This window comes from Camelus bactrianus, chromosome 2, assembly GCF_048773025.1.
Source record: "Camelus bactrianus isolate YW-2024 breed Bactrian camel chromosome 2, ASM4877302v1, whole genome shotgun sequence".
NCBI classification, from domain to species: domain Eukaryota; kingdom Metazoa; phylum Chordata; class Mammalia; order Artiodactyla; family Camelidae; genus Camelus; species Camelus bactrianus.
In genome coordinates this window covers 28,336,337-28,354,171 of record NC_133540.1, presented here as the reverse complement: position 1 = coordinate 28,354,171, position 17,835 = coordinate 28,336,337, and the positions used below count along the sequence as shown (strand labels likewise).

General features: G+C 40.8%; 1 protein-coding gene across 3 annotated transcripts in view; it reads left to right on the top strand.

Annotated features, from left to right (window-relative positions):
• FHIP1A (FHF complex subunit HOOK interacting protein 1A) overlaps window positions 1–17,835 on the top strand; it is a 225,063-nt gene that overhangs the window by 130,029 nt on the left and 77,199 nt on the right. For all 3 annotated transcript variants that reach the window (XM_010968500.3, XM_074377296.1, XM_074377298.1), the window contains exon 3: window positions 9,952–10,184. In XM_010968500.3, the coding sequence (XP_010966802.2) occupies window positions 10,080–10,184 (105 nt within the window). In that variant the 5' untranslated portion in view covers window positions 9,952–10,079. The remainder of the gene's footprint in view (window positions 1–9,951; window positions 10,185–17,835) is intronic.

The window sequence follows — 17,835 nt, the reverse complement described above, 5'->3', positions numbered from 1 at the left end:
TTAATCCTGTGTGGTACTCTCTGCACTTCCTGGACTTGGGTGACTGTTTTCTTTCCCATGTTATGGAAGTTTTCAGCTATTATGTCTTTAAATATGTTCTCAGCCACTTTCTCTCCCTCTTCTTCTGGGATCCCTATAGTGCAAATATTAGTACACTTGATGTTGTCCCAAAGGTCTCTTAAACTGTCCTCATTTCTTTCCATTGTTTTTTCTTTTTTCTGTTCTGCAACAGTGATTTCCACTAATCTGCCTTCCAGTTCACTGATCAGTTTCTCTGTATCATTTGGTATATTCTTGATTTCCTTCTAGTGTATTTTTCATTTCACTTCTTGTATTCTTGTCTCTGTATGGTTGTTCTTTATATTTTCTAACAATGTTAAAAACTTCTAACTTCTCACTCTGCATCCGTTCTTCTCCCAAGTTCTTTGATCATTTTTATAATTATTACCCTGAACTCTTTCATGTGTAAATTGCCTATCTCCACTTCACTTAATTCTTATTCTGGGGTTTTATCTTGTTCCTTTGTCTGAAATGTGTCCCTCTTCCACCTCATTTTGTCTAAGTTACTCTTTGTATTTTACTGTATCTGGTAGGTTAGTTATGTTTCCCAACCTTGGAGAAGTGACCTTATGTAGGAGATGTCCTATGCAATCCCAGCAGTGCACACCCCTCTTGTCACCTGTATGCTCTAGAGGTTCCCCTTATGGGAGTCATGTGTGTCCTTCTGTTATGGCAGGTTGACTGTGTGGGCATTCTGGTTGGCTTGCTTGGTCCTGAGCCTGGTTAATTGCTAGACCTTGCTTTGTGTGGAGACTGCCAGCAACTCGTTGGTGGGGCCTGGTCACAGGTGGCTGACTGCAGAACCCTAGGGGATAGTGCTGGTTCACTGATTGGTGGAGTTAGGATCCAAAGACTCGAGGGCTATTGGCCACCCACTGGTGGGTGAATCCAGGTTTTGGGGTTAGTACCAGACTACTGGTAAGGAGAACCAGGTACCGGAGTCTGGCTGCAGGATCCAGGGATCCCAGAACTGGTGTCAGTTTGCTGGTGGTGGCAGGGGGCAGTTCCTGAAACAATTGGATTTGGTTTCTAGGCCCAGCTGGTCCCAGGGCGGGTCTGGCCTGTGTTGGGCTGGCTGGATCTGCAAGCCGTGGATTTGTGGTTTTCTTCAGGCTGATGTCTGCCCCCTGGTGGGTGGAGCTGAGTTCTTTTCCTCTGGTGGGTAGGACCATTTCTAGAGGCGTGTCTAGATGTGAGTGGGCTCAGGAAGTCTTTAGGCAGCCTGTCAGCTGATGAGTGGGGCTCTGTCCCCTCCCAGTTAGTTGCTTAGCCTGAGGCGTCCCAGCACTGGGCCTGCAGGCTGTTGGATGGGGCCAGATCTTGTCATTGATGAGCCAGAGGGAGGACTCCATAATGGTGCCTACCAATGCCACTGTCCATGCAGCAGAGGGGGCTCCCAAGAATGGCTGCCTCCACCGTTTCTGTCTCCAGGGTGAGCTGCAGCTGCCACCTGCCTCTCCAGGAGACTCTCCAAGACCAGCAGGTAGGTCTGGCTCAGGCTTCTACCAAATTACTGCTTTTGCCTTGGGTCCACGTGTGTGTGAGATTTTGTATGCACTCTTTAAAAGTGAAGTCTCTATTTCCTCTAGTCTTTTGGGATTCCTGAAATTAAGCCTTGCTGGCTTTCAAAGCCAAATACTCTGGGGCTCGTCTTCCTGGTGCAGGAACCCCGGGCTGGGGAGCCCCATGTGGGGCTCAGAACTCTCCTGTGGGAGAACTTGTGCAGTATTAATTATTCTCCAGTTTGTGCATCACCCACCCTGGGGTGTTACTGATTATATCTGAGTCTGCCCCTCCTACCCATCTCGTTGTGGTCCCTTCTTTAAGTCTTTAGTTGTAGAAGATCTTTCCTGGTAGGTTTCAGTCTTTTTCATTCATGGTTGTTCTGAAAATAGTTGTCATTTCAGTGTGCTCATGAGAGGAGGTGAACTCTGGTTCTGAACAGGTCTTTCTGTTCTGCCATCTTGGCTGATTTGTTATATCCTTTTTAAAATTGTGACATAGTGTTCCATTATACAGAAGTGCCATGATTTATATAACCAGACCATTATTGATGGATATTTGGGATCTTTCCATTTGTTTACCATCTAAACAGTGCTGCAAAAGGTATCACTGTAGTTAGAGAAGTGCTTAGTGGTTAAGAGAATATACCTGCATAAGGTGCCAGGATGTCTGTGTGACCTTGGTGAGACCAGGTCCTTTACCTCTTCCTACCTCAGTTTCCTTGTCTGTGGAAGAGGGGAATATAGTTCACAGGATTGGTCGGATTTAATGAGTTAATGGTGAGATGTCTTTAGAAAAGTACCTGGCACAGAAAAGTACTCAGTAAGTGTCAACTCTTTGCTATTATTCAGTTTGTCATTTTGTCAGGTGAAAGTGTGTTTGTAGGATAAATGCCTTGAAGTGGTTTTGCTGATCGAATTCTGTTTTGAAGACTGTTGCCAAATTGCTCTTTCCAGGTAGAACAGCAGTTTATGTTCTCACCTGAGTGTATGAGATGGATGCATTTTTACTTCTCCGAAGTCATCTCTTGAGATACATAAACCTGTCCATTGAGGGTGTACTACTGAGGCCCATGTAGTTGTTGGCCAAGAGGGAGACATTTCAAGTTGAAAGTTTTCAGTGATTCTAGATCTTGCTCTTTATTTTATCAGTGTGACATCTTGTTGATAAACTGATCATGGCCGTAATATCACTCCTCTAAAACAGTAATTTTTTATTATGAACTTCTAGGGTCTTTTACCTACTCCTGAATGAGAAAATGTAGTCTTTTAAATCTTGGTACAACAGTGGTATTATTTGTTAGATTATAATACTTACATGTAAGGAAGTCTTTCATTATCTTTATACTCATTAAAAGTAAAAAAGTGTGGAATTAGAACTTCTTGGTCTTAGATTGCTTGGGCATAAGTGCTAATATTATTCCACCTACCTGAAGTCAAGACACATGTATTGGGTCACACAAGTACCAGTGATTTACTCCATTTCTGTCATATTTATAGTGCACAGAAGGCACCCAGACTCTTCACAGTCCATTTTCATAGACTGATGAAGATAGATGCTTTGGACCATGTTCTACAAGCCTGTTGCTAACATTATAATAAATGCTAATCAGAGGGAGGACACAGCCCAAGTGGTAGAGTTCATGCCTAGTGTGCACAGGGTCCTGGGTTCAATCCCCAGTACCTCCTCTAAAAATAAATATATGAACCTAATTACCACCCTCCCCAAAATAATAATAATAATTTTTTTAAATGAAATAAATGTTAATCGCTTTATACCAATGATGTCAGACTTCGTGGTGTTTTGAGTAGGAGTGGAAGTACCTAACCAGCCATGAAATTTGTGAGGCACTGAGGCCTGAACTGATTATTATTCAAGAACATGGGTACTCATAGGCTGGAGCAACCCCCAAACTACTGAAACAGAGCTTTTTGTTATCACTGAAGTCACAGAAATTCCATGACTGTCTTTTCAGTATTACCTTTAGAATTTGAACTGGCTGTTAGTCTCTGTTCTGGAACTCTTCATGGTTGAACCATGAAGGCATCTTTAAAGTAGTTTTAAAACTTTTTGGAAGGGGGCCAATTTGTGGACCCTTCTTAGAATTGGCTGAAGACTATTGCCACCTCTCTCCAGAAAAATATTCCCACAATTTATGAGATTCATGAATATGATATATGGGATTTTTTATTGTTACTATACTCATTGCACTGAGTACATCTTAAACCAGGCATGGATGAAGGACATTTTTGAAAAGGAGATTTTTTCCATGTTGCTATTCCAAAAGATAATTATCACATAATCTTAATTATGCTGCAGATTGCATATCTAAAAATTTTCACATAAAGGCATCTGAAAGACTATATTGGTAGAGAACTAATTCTGACTAATAGAGCAGGGAAGACAAGTATTAGACTAATCAGCATAACTTCCCAAAGGTACCTGCTTTTCCAGGGAAAGTGAGAAGACATGTTGGTTCGACTGGTATGCTTTTTCCCCAGGAACATTTCTTGAGAAGAACTTCATTAGTATAAGAGGGTTCTTCTTGGAGAAAGATTTAGAGCATCGACCTCAAATCTCTGCTGTAAAATACTATCCCATGGAAGTTGTCCAGTAATCTTATTTCTGAATTCACCTTAGCTACATTTTAGGGTTTTATGGTAGATGACTGACTTGTCCTTTAATAGTTTTCAGCAAAATAGTGATGCTAAAGGATGGTGCATATCACCTAGATTATAGTGACTGATTGAATTATTAGTCCAGTTTTCATGTTTCAACAAATCTCTCCAATGTGTATAAGAGACTTTCCTGTTCAGTTACCAACGAGCTGATGTCTCAACACTTGCTCTAACTTTCAAAAGCTATACTTTTTACATTCCAGATCCTTGCCACTAGGGGTCTAGTTTCTTAAACAGCCTTGACAGTGAAGTCCCATAACAAATTTTAAGGATGAATTTGAATATTAATTTTAACTTTTCTTCTTCATTTATCCTGCTTATCAGTTACTTGCATGGCACATGTGGCAGCTTGTTCTAGTGAAATTAAGACCTAAAACATGGTGGAATCAAGTTCATGGCATTATTAACAGTTTTCCGCAATCTTGTTATTATTTTGAAGCATACATTTACCAAAGCCTGAAATTATTTGGAATCCATATATCACAAGACTTTTCTTTGTGTACACTCTGTGTTCACTGGTGACCTGCAACCTGGGGCAACAAAATGGTGTGCTTTACTGAAACGGTGGATAGTGAACAATGAATGGGCTAGAGTCACACTGTGACAAGTTGAGGGAGTCTCAGGACAAGGTTCAGGAGAGTCGGAGATTATGAGATGTTGCTCTGTTTTCCACTGCCCAGGATTGCCACGTGGTGTGACAGCAAGAGAGGAAAGGAAACTGGGCCAAAGGATTAGAGCACAGGGAGGATTTAGTCGTAATAGGATTTTATTAGGCTCTGAGTAGAGGTTGTCTGAGGTAGTTTGACCCAAAATGAATTCCTCCCACTGCTATTAGTTATAATTGAGGGCACAAGGTTCCCCTCTCTTCAGGTTTTCCCAATATTTGAAGAATCTTCACCCTGAGATGGAATTTTATATGATAAACACATTTACAGTAATAGACTCTTTGTATTTAATAGCAGCCAATTCAGAGCATTCTGAAGTGTATTCTAAAACAATGAGTTTTTCTACAGGAAAAAAACAAAGAAACCAACGACAAGTTATATTTGAGATGGCTGATTTCTGTGTTGTGTTCTATAAGTGAAATATGCTTTAATCTTAAAAAGAATCCCTTTTACAACTGGAATTCGTCCAGAGATTTTGGTAGAATGGCCATTATCCTCCTGTGATGGTTATCTGCTTACCTCTCCCCAATTAGCGTAACAGTTGTAGTAAAGTATGTAAAATGATGACTTTTGAGCTGGAAGAGGTCTACGAAATAACCGTTTAGTCCTAACTCCTTCCCTAAGCGAGGTTCCAAACCAAGAGTCAGTCTCACGCTGGTTAGAGCTGGAGCCGGCGCCCTGGGCCCTGTCTCTCAGGTCAAAGCTTAAGTCCCCTGAGGAGGGAGGTTAACTTTTCTGACTTCCATGTTTGGAGAACTGGTCTAAAAACTCTCAGCCCCAATGCTTTGTTCCCTACTTAAATCCACCTAAACTCTCTGACCATTTCCACAAACCAACCAGAGGAATATCAGGAGAAACAGAGAAGGAAAGATGGGAAGGGAGCCTTGCTGTGTCTTTCTTTCAAGTTCAAGATTTGGTGACTCACTATGAAAAGGCTTCTCTTTTATCTCTAGACCCCTCCTGCCTGTGCTCTTGTCCTCGTCTTTCTTCTGCTTCTTGCTCCATCAAAATCCTCTTTATTTTGTACCTTCAAATTATCCATGTTCGTTGATTCCTCCTCATTACACCTGCAAATATGATCGCTTTTCCCTTAATAAAAATGTTCCCTTGGCTGTGTCTCCTCTTAAGGTGGCCGTCCATTTCTTTCCCATCAGGAATTTTTTATGACCCATTATTAGAGGATATTATATTTAAATACGTTAAAGACTTGAAGATATGATGAGATAATATAATGTGTGAGATAATATAGAATGAACTGCCAAAAAGTATACGTTGTTAAGTTCAGTGTGATAGTGAAAGAGGGCTATATTAAAATATAATCATTGATAGTTCCAGGAAAAATATGATTTTTCACACATTTATAGCTCTCCTAAGTATTGTAGTTTTTGAAAGAGTCTGAAGTTAGAGAAGATGTCTGTCTATTTGGGAATGAGGTCGAAGGAATTTTTACATCAGAAAGAGATACGATCTAGATGACTGGAGTCTAAGCTTTCATGATTATACGGAATATTTTATAATTCTGTGATACGGAAGCATATGCTTTTGCTTTTTCCATAGTCAAATAAAAGAGATCCTATCCTTTTGGAAAAAAGCAAAGAAAAACACGTAATTCTTACATCAGTTGTCTTATCTTAAAAACAGTTAATAGACTTTTTCTTTCCTTATTGATGGAAAATATTTCTGCATATAATATTAACGAGATATTTAAATGTGACTCCTCAGTAACGTCTTTGGGGAGAACACGGTCCTCAGTTCTGTCTGCAGCATAGAACGTGTGATAGCTCAGTCGTACTTGTATTTTGATAGCTCATCTCTTTCCCCGCAAGTCCAAAAACCTCAATAACCACACCACAATACCACACACAAGCACTCTTGGAAAAGAGTCCTTTGGGTATTTTTGGTTGGTGGTGGTTTGTTTGAAGAAAGGAAAACATCCCTCATTAGGGGCCAGATGATCTCTAGAGCCCTCTCCAGGCGTGGCATTTGAGTTGAAGTGCCATGTGTGTATTTATGGGATGAACAGGCTGCATGTGTGCCAAGAACAGCAAGCTTTCCCTCGGCGGTCCCCAGCTTCAGGTGCCCCCATCCAGAGACAGCAGAGGGCAGGAATGGGGACCGGCCAGTGATGGCTCGTGACACAGGCACACAGTCTAGCGCGCGCAGCCTCTCTTACCTGCGCACAGCCTTTTGCTTAGTTTTGTCCTTCTGTCTCCCTCACTCGGGACTTTCAGCTGTTGCCTGGGAGCTAAATAAAAAGCTTGGAATTAGAAAAAGAAAAGGTTGATAACAGGAAAATGCAGAAATACATTGAAAACGTTAGTGCTTGAGGCAGTGCATCCTTAAACATCGCTTGTAAACATGGAGCTGTCTCTTCCTTGCATTTTTTTTTTTTTACTTTTTTTTTTAATTGAAGTATCGTCAGTTACAATGTTTCAGTTTCTGGTGTACAGCACAATGTCCCAGTCGTGCATATACATACATATGTTTGTTTTCATATTCTTTTTCATTAAAGGTTATTCCTTGCAGTTTTTGCGTTGCCTGGGGACATGCCAGGGCTTTAACCCTCTACTCTGGGAGTGAGAGAGAGGCAGAGTGGAAATAGCCAGCTGGCCTCTTGGGGATTAGGTGGTGTTTTCATCAGCAGGGTCTCCTGGCGTAGCCTTTCCCTTCCCACACAGGGCTTCCTGCACCTGCCTCACCGCCCTCCTTTCTCTCCCAAGTTTAGATTTTTCAGGCATCCATATGAATGGGTTAAGCGTCAACTGAGTGAGATGTGCTCTTTTCAGAGAAGATTCCCGAAGGGCCTAGGGCCAAGGAGTATAGCCAGGAGAAAGGAGAATATAGTTTTCTAGGAAGAGCGCTGGACTGGGAATCAAGAGACATTCTGTTTCCATCAAAACCACGTTGTAAGTTTACGGCCTGGCCTGCAATATTTATCCTGTCTGTGCTGCGGTCTCACTGTCTGAAAAGATTGCATGTGAAGTCCCTTTGAGAACTAACTCACAGGGATCTTAGAAAGCATGTCTCTATTTTTGATTCAGAGGCAATTGTCATGATTTATGTTCCCTTCATTCCTTTGAGGAAGAATCTCAGAATCCTGGAGCTGGAAGGAATCTTGGAGAGTCTTCTACATTTTCAACCTCCAGGATAAACCAGAACACTGATTTTCCTAGTTATTATCATGACGCCATCCGAATAAGAGACCTTGACATTTTCAAAAAAATGTAGTGTTTAGGACAACAAGAGAGTTGAGTCAGAACTTGTTTTCTCTCTTAAAACAGAGTTGCATACTGGGTTATTGTCTATAAGGGCTACCTGCCAACCAGGGTGAGGTGAAGAGAGTGGCGGTAGGATCAGAGAGTGTGTGTGTGTGTGTGTGTGTGAGAGAGAGAGAGAGAGATAGACACTGAGAGAGAGACTGGGAGCACACATCCTGCATGCATGGGTGGTCACCCCTGATTTTTAGAACACCAGATGGGCCTAGTGAAACATACCTCAGTGGCAGAGGGCCATGGTTAACAGTAGACAATGTCTTATTGAAAGCAACACATTTGTATTATTAAGAATTATACATTGAGGAATTCACCAATTTATGTACTAAGACATAGTCTTGGAAGATACACGTGAGCTGTTTCCCTCAGGTGTGTGCTTTGTGCAGTCCTTGTAACAGGCCTTAATTTTTTCTACACATCTTAATCCTCCTGCATTCTCCTTAAGAATGTTTCTCTCCTCAAAATTATCCTCAAAATGAATAATTTTCTTACCAGTTTTCTATTCTTATGTCCTAAAATTTATTTTAAAGATCCTTCAGTGTTGATTGGTTAGCCTTCTACCTCATTCCCCGAACAGAAGTACTGACTTTGAATATTCCTTTAGCTGTTTCCCAGTGTTTAATTCCACTTCCACAAAGAACATGACCCACATGTCTAACGTGAATCGTCCCCTTAAGTCCTCTTTCTCACATTTTATTGTTCGTAGGAGGAAGAGCTGATCAGTGTTCTCCCTGTAACGTCCTTTATATTACTCAGTTGAAAATAGCCTGTATATTTTAATTATTTTTTAATCTTTTGGCACTACAAGTCTAGAAATTTTATCATGGGTTTTGTTTCCTAGTGCTCTGGTAATGATGTTCTGATTACTTTTCTCTGAACTCTCTCCAGTCTGTACACTAAAAAAATATTAGTGTTTTGAGCCATACCCAGTCCTTTTCTGAACTGATGAAACCAGTGGGATGATACCGCTGTCTTAACTGTTCTTGTCAGGGACTTACCACCACGTGACTGGATCACATTCCCTGCACACTCTGTGACCTCAGTATCCTTTTCCTCCCCACTGGCTCTGTTGCAGTCAGGTTTTCTTCATATTTTATCCACATACCTCATTTTTCATGTATAAGCGTGCTGCTACCTTGTTTTCACACCAAGGAAGCACTATCTTGTTTTTGATGGATCATTTCTATCTGATTTGTCAAGGTTACTTGGAATTCTATTATCTTTCAGGAAAGCTAGGAGCCTTAACTTAGGTTGTATCCCCAAAATGACTGAGAATGCTTTCAATTCCATTATGACAGTCATTAATTAAAAAAAAAATTCACTATTATTGGACCCAGGAGTCTGGGTGCTATGTTAAAACTCCCCCACGTCACATCAAGCCATTGATTTCCGTCACTATTAACGAATGGTTTTCCTATTTCTGGGTGTTTTTAAATTCCATCAACATTGATCTCATAGCTTATTGTTTATCAAAACTAGATCTGAATGATTTAGAATAATAATCTAGGGGGCTGTGGTTGGTAGTGGAGAGAATCCAGCCAACAATTGCTTACTTTATGCAGGTAGCTTTTGCAGCATCATTATTTTATATTTTTAGAAGAAAAGTGAGAGAAAATAGAAGAAAGCCTTTAGACTGAGTATAAATGTCTATTTTGTAGCTATTTTGTTCAGTGTTGGACTTTGAGAATGTCTGTACTTTGATTTTAATTTAATAGTCCATGTCCTATTTAATACACAAACAATTAGATACATCTTTTGTTACTGTCATTACAGGTTTTGGAAGGTGACAATGAAATGTGAAGAAGTTACATTTCTACTGTGATACTTGAAAATTAGTGACCGCTTACCAAATTTTCGTGAAAATTAAATATGACTTAGAAGCACTTGGCTTATGAAGGCTTATGATGTCATCGGTTGCGACAGAAGGCAAACTCCAGCAGGCTGTGAGCCTGCAGGGAGTTGACCCAGAAACATGCATGATTGTATTTAAAAACCACTGGATGCAGGTAAAGTATGAGTTCCACCTTCTCTGTTGGTTAGGGAGCCCTCGGGGTCTCTGTTGCACTGAAGCCGGGTTCCCCACCTGCGTGACAGGTAACTTGGCTTCTGGAAATATAGGAAGGAAAACCCTTTCAGGTAGGAAGAAAAGCACATTTCTCTACTTGCTTTCCTAGAATAGGTAGTTGGTTAAAACCCTTGGTTTTCACAAGAGCAATTAGGGAACATGCAAGTTCCTCAGATATTTTTAGCAGAATGGCAGTTAGCTGTCAAGTGCCTTGTACCTCACTTTGCAATATACTTGATCATGATCACATCCTCTCTTTCCTTTCTCCCTGCTGATTTCCATTCAGTCCCTGGACTCTAACAGTACTAAAATACATATTTATTAAATGTTTACCATGTGTTTTGCTGAATACTTCAAATGCCTTATATCATTTAACCTTCTCCCCAAACCCACAAGGCAGTTACTTTTAGCTTCCTCATTGTACAGACGAGGGAGTGGAAAATTGTAGAGGTTAAATAACTTGCCTGAGGTTATACAACTGGTGAGCTTCTAATCAAGTATGTAGACCTTGGTCCTGTGACTTCAAGACCAGTGTATTTGACCTCTGTGCTCTACCATTTTCCGGGCTGGTGGTCCCTTGTGTAATTTAAGGAAAGAAAATGCCTGAAAGGATCTGAATTCATTTCAAAGCTGATTATAAAAGCTTTTTTTTTTTGTTGTTTATTCATTTTGACTTCTCTATGACTCTTCTCTGATCTGCTTGTGTGGATAATTAAGGGTAGAATGTTCAGGAAATTTCCCAGCTCACCCCTTTCCTCAGGGAGTTTACAAGCAGTAAAATAAATAAAATTGAGATTCTTTACTACTTGTCCAACATTACACTCCCCAGGTGAGCTGGTAAGTGGCTATTTATGTGACAGTTTTTTAATGGCTACCCAATGCCTTCCTGTGGCCGGAAACAGCACATGGGTTAAAGCACCGAACCTGTAAGTCACAGCAATTATAGGGGACACAGTTTAGATCAAAAACAAAATCAATTCTGTCTTTGGGTCATTTACACTTTGCAGCTTCTTGTCATTATCCAAGATTTTTTATGCATTTCCCACTTTCTGATTTTTTACTGTTGTAACCATAATGGGTTTGCTCTGGATATTGAGGACACATCTGCTTTAGCAAAAGGAAGAAAGTAATTCAGGAGTTTTCCAGATAATTAGAGTAATTACCTTCGGCTTTACACTTTAGCTGATGCATGGCCCCCTCCATTTAATGCAGAGGAATATTGAGTTGAGGATAAGGATGTTTGTCAGAGGAAGTGGGGTTTAGTTATTAAACACTTCCTCTTTAAAGTGGGTACCCTCTTGGTCTTACTGTTGTCTCAGCCATTTCTTTGGCCAAGTTTCTTACCTCTTTAGTCTTGATTTTTCCTTTTAGATAAATCTAGAAAATGCCCCTAGTCTCTCTCAATTTCCAAAGGCTCTTGAGGGCTTTTCTGTTTACCTTTGTGAATAAAAATACTGATTGAAGAAATTCATGTGGATGTCATAGTGATTACAGTCATCCCTTGATATCCATGGGAGATTGGTTCCAGGACACCAGCAGATACCAAAATCTGAAGATGCTCAAGTCCCTTATATAAAATTATATTTGCATATAACCTACACACATCCACACATCCTCCAGATCATCTTTAGATTACTTATAAAACCTAATACAGTGTAAATGCTTTGTAAATAGTTGTCAGTGTGCAATAAATTCAAGTTACACTTTTTGGAAACTTTCTGGAATTTTTTCCTGAATATTTTCGATCCAAGATTGGTTGAATTTGCAGATGCAGAACGCAAGGATACAGAGGGCCGACTGAATTGTTGAATGGAGATTTACTGAGCCCAAACTTCAGCTACATCATTGTGGGCATCACGTGTAGGACATAGAAATGTATAAGCCCTGGGCTGGGCTTTTAAGGAATGTATAAGCCAATTTGGAAGACAGTGTGAAATACATTGTTACAAAATGAGTAATATTGATTATGGGAATTAAGTCAAGGAAAGGGACTATTATGGATGGAGAATGGCCTGTGAGATGGAGGAAGTGAGATTTTGTCAGCTTGCCTGTGGGAAAAGAAGGGTTTGATGACAGAAAGAAAAAGAATGTCTTAGAGAAGGGCTATTGGGAACAAATGCTCAGCTTTGGCTCTTTTGGGTGGTTAAAAAAAAAAAGGTGAAGTCAGGGCAGGGCAGAGATATGGGACTGAGTATGAGACCTTCAGTTGAAGGGAATAAATGTTACCTATTCACTGTTTGGGGGGCTTCACATAGTAGCATTTTGCTGTGAGGTTATTCAGACCAGGAGCCGGTGGAGAGCAGTTGCTGAGGACTGGGAAATGAGCAAAAATTTGACATAAACTCCTGTGGCTAGTCTGACTGTAGCCCCTGGGTTCCCCTGAGGCAGCCCAAGAAAACCTGTAAGGCTGGTAAAAAAAAAAGGTGGCATAGACAGAATTGGGTATTTCCATTAGCTGGCAAGCACGATGCTGTTTCAAATGTTGAGTTAGGGAAAAGAAGGCAACAAAAGTCAGTGGTATCCAGAGTTCTGTTTGTTAGGATACTTCAGTACAAATTCAGCATAATTAACATATGTTTGACAGGTTCCGTTCTACTGTTTACTAGTAGCTTCTATTCCAGACCTTCAGTGGAAGTCAGGGTTATCCACTTGTCCACCCACACTTTGCAGTCAGTCAGGGACACCTAGTTATACAACCAACCATCATCCAAGGCGGTTCATGGTTCAGGGGGGTCACCAGGGAGAGACGTTGAGTGGCCCAGTGGTGCACTTGAGTTTCCAAACTGGTCCCTGAGTCCAGGGCTCTCATGACATCCTCAGAATAGTTCTATTGTGGACATCCAGGAAGAGTTGCCTTCTTAATAGTGATACTGGAGAATCCAGGCTGTTGGAAGTAGCCTCTGGCCCATGTTTCCTCTCATCTTCTGAGATGCCATCTTGTGCCAGAGCAGTGAACCTACATCCCGGATCTGTCTGGGGCGTTCCGGTGTTTGGACATTTCAGTGGCATCTAGCCACCTACAGGCCAGGTTGGCTTGTATGTCCTGGCCTCTTTCACTTCTCATTTAATCTCCAGAAATGCAAAATTACTTGGAGTTCCTGGCCACCCCCTCTCCCGGCCACACCTGTCATGCAATTTCATGCCTCTCTGCCTCAGGCACTTCCTCTTCTTTCTGCCTGGACTGTCCCTCCGCCTGGCTAATGGATCTCCTGCCACAGGACTCATCTGTGGCATTATTTCCTCCAGGAAACCTTCTCTGCCCCCTTTTATGCCACAACTCTGGGCTCCAGCAGCATCTTGTGTGTCCTTTCACTGTTACAACAGCCACCTTTTGTTAAAATTACATGTATGGGTATCTTCTTCCCAACCTCATTACAAGCTCCTCACGATCAGAGACCATTTACCTGTAGGTCACCAAATCTCCAATGCCAAGAGTATTGTAGGCATATTGTAGACGTTGAATAAATTGTCGAACTGAAAGCAGGAAATGTGACGTATCACTTTAGAAAAGGTAAGAGCCTAGGAAAACAGAATTGAACATACGCTAATATTAAAACATTCTATAATTTGCTACCAGTAAGATCTTTAGACTTGCATTTAATGATCAGTGGTCTGGAGAAGAGAGACAGAGTATGTGTGTTTAATTTTTATAGCAGTCTGTAAGAACAGTTTGTCGTCTAGTGGACTGTTTTTATGTCTTGCCTTTGCTTCTTCTGAAAGAGAGAGCAAGAAGTACGAAGCGTTGGTCCAGCAGATAATGAACAATCCAACTGTATTACCATGTCAGTTACACCCCCATCCGCCCCGCCACACACACACTAGTTATTCTTAATGACACATTTGTACTTTGTGGTGCTTCTTGGCCCTTGCTCTATCCAGTCTCTATTCTCTCCTTTCACGTATTGAATCAATATTAGTTATATACTAAATGATGTCTGCTCTTAAAGCCAGGAGAACAAAGGTTAAAAAAAAATCAAATGGACATGCACATCTCTGTATACTTTTTAATAGCGCAAACTTCTTACCACCCTCAGCCTCCAAAAAATAGGCTGTTATACAATTTTTTAAGCTAAGAACATTTCAGAGCTCAGATAATGTAATGGTGATGGATAAAGAAATGCTAGTGGATTTAGTAGCCTTTTTCTTCTTGGAGGGGAGAGGGATGGGAAAAAGATGGAATCGTCTAGATTAATTAATTCAGTCAGATGTCTTCCCATAATAGTGAAAAGCAGATGATATGTTTTAAGTGTGGTAACTTGTATGGAGCTCCGAGTAGCCAGGCTCCATTAAAGAAGCCTAGAGCCCTTATACAGGGATTTGAGATTATCATTCTAACCTGTTTCCTGTGAAACTCATTCTTTTGCTCTGTCCAGGTTCACTCTTTTGGTCTGTGCCTTGTCATAGACTAAATAGACAATTTTAGAGAAATTACGTGAAGTCTCTGAGAGATGAAAGCTTGGAAAGTAGTAGAGAACTCTGATTAATCTTCTCAGTATCTTAATAAAGTGATGTTAATAGTGTGACATTTAAAAAATTTGTCACTCTTCTCAACTTTCCAGGTATCTCCCAACTTGACAGTAGAAAGTAAAGCAGAACGAGAGCTGTGCTCCTTTAGAGGACCAGGGCGTCAGCTTGTGCTTCTTTTAGACTCTCAAGTGGTCGGACGTGTTGAAACGTCAGCAACTCTCCCACCACAGGCTCGGTGATGAGTCTGTTTTTGCTGTGGTTGGAATTACTGTGTTCTCTGGAATATTATTACATAGATCATTACTCTTAAATCTTTTCTCTAATACTTAAATAAAATATATATATATATATATATATATATATATATATATATATATATATATATACACACACACACACACAAACCTAAATTAAGGGTTAGTTTACTGTGCTATTTTATTGACTGATGCTCCCACCATGCTTCTGTATTCCAGTAATTACTAGACTACTTTGGTCCCAAGGAGATAAGGCTTGTAGGTAGAGCTTCCGTGTTATTCTAATTCCAGATTTAGATACATCTCTGGAGGTCAGGACTGTAGTTGACATTAACCAGCTTGTGCAAGTACACATATGTTATAAGGCTGTTATCTTAATGTAAAAAGAAATGACTCCATAAAGGTCTGCCATGGGAATAGGTGTGTAAGAAATACCTGAAATTGAAAGACACATTAAGTAACAAGGAGTGGTTGGAAACTTACTTTTGTTGTAGTTCATTTGGTACATTAAGTGGAATTTGGCTTAGGATCACTAAATCTTGTCCTCCTTCTGTGTGATGGAAAACGTTGCTTAGTAACTTGGGTTTTTCCACCCTGCCACTAAAAATCAGCCTTCCAAAGGATTTGGAAGTTATGGGCTGCACTCATGCGACTTTCTTGAAATAACCAGGCTCTAACCAAAGAAGCGCAAATGGTCATCTGTTGATACCTGCCTGTAGATAAGACATAGAACAATATTAGGATAGAGTCGAAGCTAATGTCCTGACAGACAAGCACGTGTGTTTATCGTGAAGAATGATTATTTGTTAGCTTGAGGTGTGATTATGTGATTTATGTATACCTTTCATTCTGAAAGCATTTGAGCTTCCTATTTAGAATTTGTGAATATTTGAAATTCAGGCCCATTATCCCTGACTGATGGGGGTTGTTGTTAGAGCAGAAGCAAGGAGTAACTGATACTCTTTAACACGTTGATCACCACGTCACCCAAATCTGGGTGACAGTTGTGTTTCTTCAGGGACACCCAATTCACAGTGGCGATCAACATGTTAATGAAAGAAATATGTTCTTTGTTTATCTTACTGAACTCCAATAATCCTCATATTTATAGGTCAGAAGACTTTGAACTTAGGTCAAAATTTAGCTCTATTGGTCAAATAATCTGCACACCATTGTTCACTCTATTGATTCTTCGTGTATTTGTTTCTTTTTAGAACTGCAGACTGTGATCCAGGCTCATGATCCATATGTGTGTGTGTGTGTGTGTGTGTGTACATATATACATGGATCAGCTTGTATATGTTAAAGTTTATAGATCAACAAATGCCCAGCTCTGATCTACAAAACGTTTACCGTGCTGTATCTGATTTCAGCTGGTTTACATGCTTAATAAGCATGGGCTTTTTACATCAGGGGCCAGTCAGTTTATTTAATGTTATTTAGCCTAACGAAGTGAACTTGCTTAATAAAGGAAATATTTGCAAAGTACATTTTCCTGCTTGGGTCTCTCCAGCCCCCATAATCTTATTTTTTCCCCTGAACTGAGTCCCTGAGACTGACATTATGCAGCTGAGAAGCAGCGGGGCCTGGGAATCAGAAGCAGGGCTGAGAATGTAAGATGCAGGATGGTCATAGGGGTGAGCCGGGCCCAGGGAAGCCACCGTGATGAGCATGAGCTCCTGGATCCATAGCAGATAAAGAGGTCAAACCAGGCAGCCAGCAGAAGTCAGGGGCCGGGAATGTTGGAGTTTGGTGGGAGTGATGTGAGCAGAGGGCACGGAAGGAAATAATAAGGAAAAGTCGAGGTCACATCAGGAATCATCTGTGAAAACTGAAAGGACCATGACACCGTCCGGGCAGCCCACTTGGGACATCAGAACAGAAGTTTCAGTGCAAGCTGTGCTCTAGCCAAGAAGCTTCTCAGGCATTCCATGTCAGGATGGGAACCAGGCCCAGGGCGTGGGCCCCCAGAACCCACTTGTAAAAGCAGGTCGTGGACGTGTCTGCCTGGAAGGAAAAGGGAGGTGGCCTGGGAGGGTGCTGACACTTAAGGAGGGAGGTGAAGGACAAGTGGCAACACAGTGCATAATCAGCCCTTTGCTGATGTGGATTCCGTGACTCACCGGTCTTGGTTGTAACACACCCATCTTCCAGGCAGTAAAACCACCTGGCCAGGGCTGGGAATGAGCAAAGGGCTCCGTTCCAGATGATCAGCAAATCTTACATATCCATGGGTTATTATAGCTCTGTTCTCGGGTTTCTCCACGCATTAACCCAGAAGGCAGTGTAGAGGGGCTGCTGCTATAAAGGGGTAGAGAGATGCTTCAGTTTAAAAGCTGCCAAACGAACTTATCTATAAAACAGAAACAGACTCACAGACACAGAGAACAAACAGGGTTACCAGGGGGTAAAGGGGATGGGAAAGATAAATTGGGAATTCAAAAATTGCACCTCTTGGGGAGTGATGGAAATGTAAGCTATCTTGATTGTGGTGGTGGTTTCATTGGTGTATGCATCTATCAAAATTCATCAAGTTGTACATCTGAAATACGTGTAATTTACTATACGGGAACCATACCACAATAAAAGTGTTAAAAATAAAATAAAATAGAATAAAATCTACTAAATAGCTTGCAATAGCTTGAGATAAAAATCTCAGCTTTCTTTTTTAGGTTTCTCACAGCTCCCCCAAGAGTAGGTCTGTCTGCCAAAGAATGCATTGGAATAAATAATATAAATGATGATTAATTCAATGAGAAAAATGTAACTAGTGATCATGTAAATAGTTTTGCTCTTTCTTACATATATACACTTAGATATGTAATAATATTTACATGTATGCATATAGTAAACACAATATGCAATGTAAAA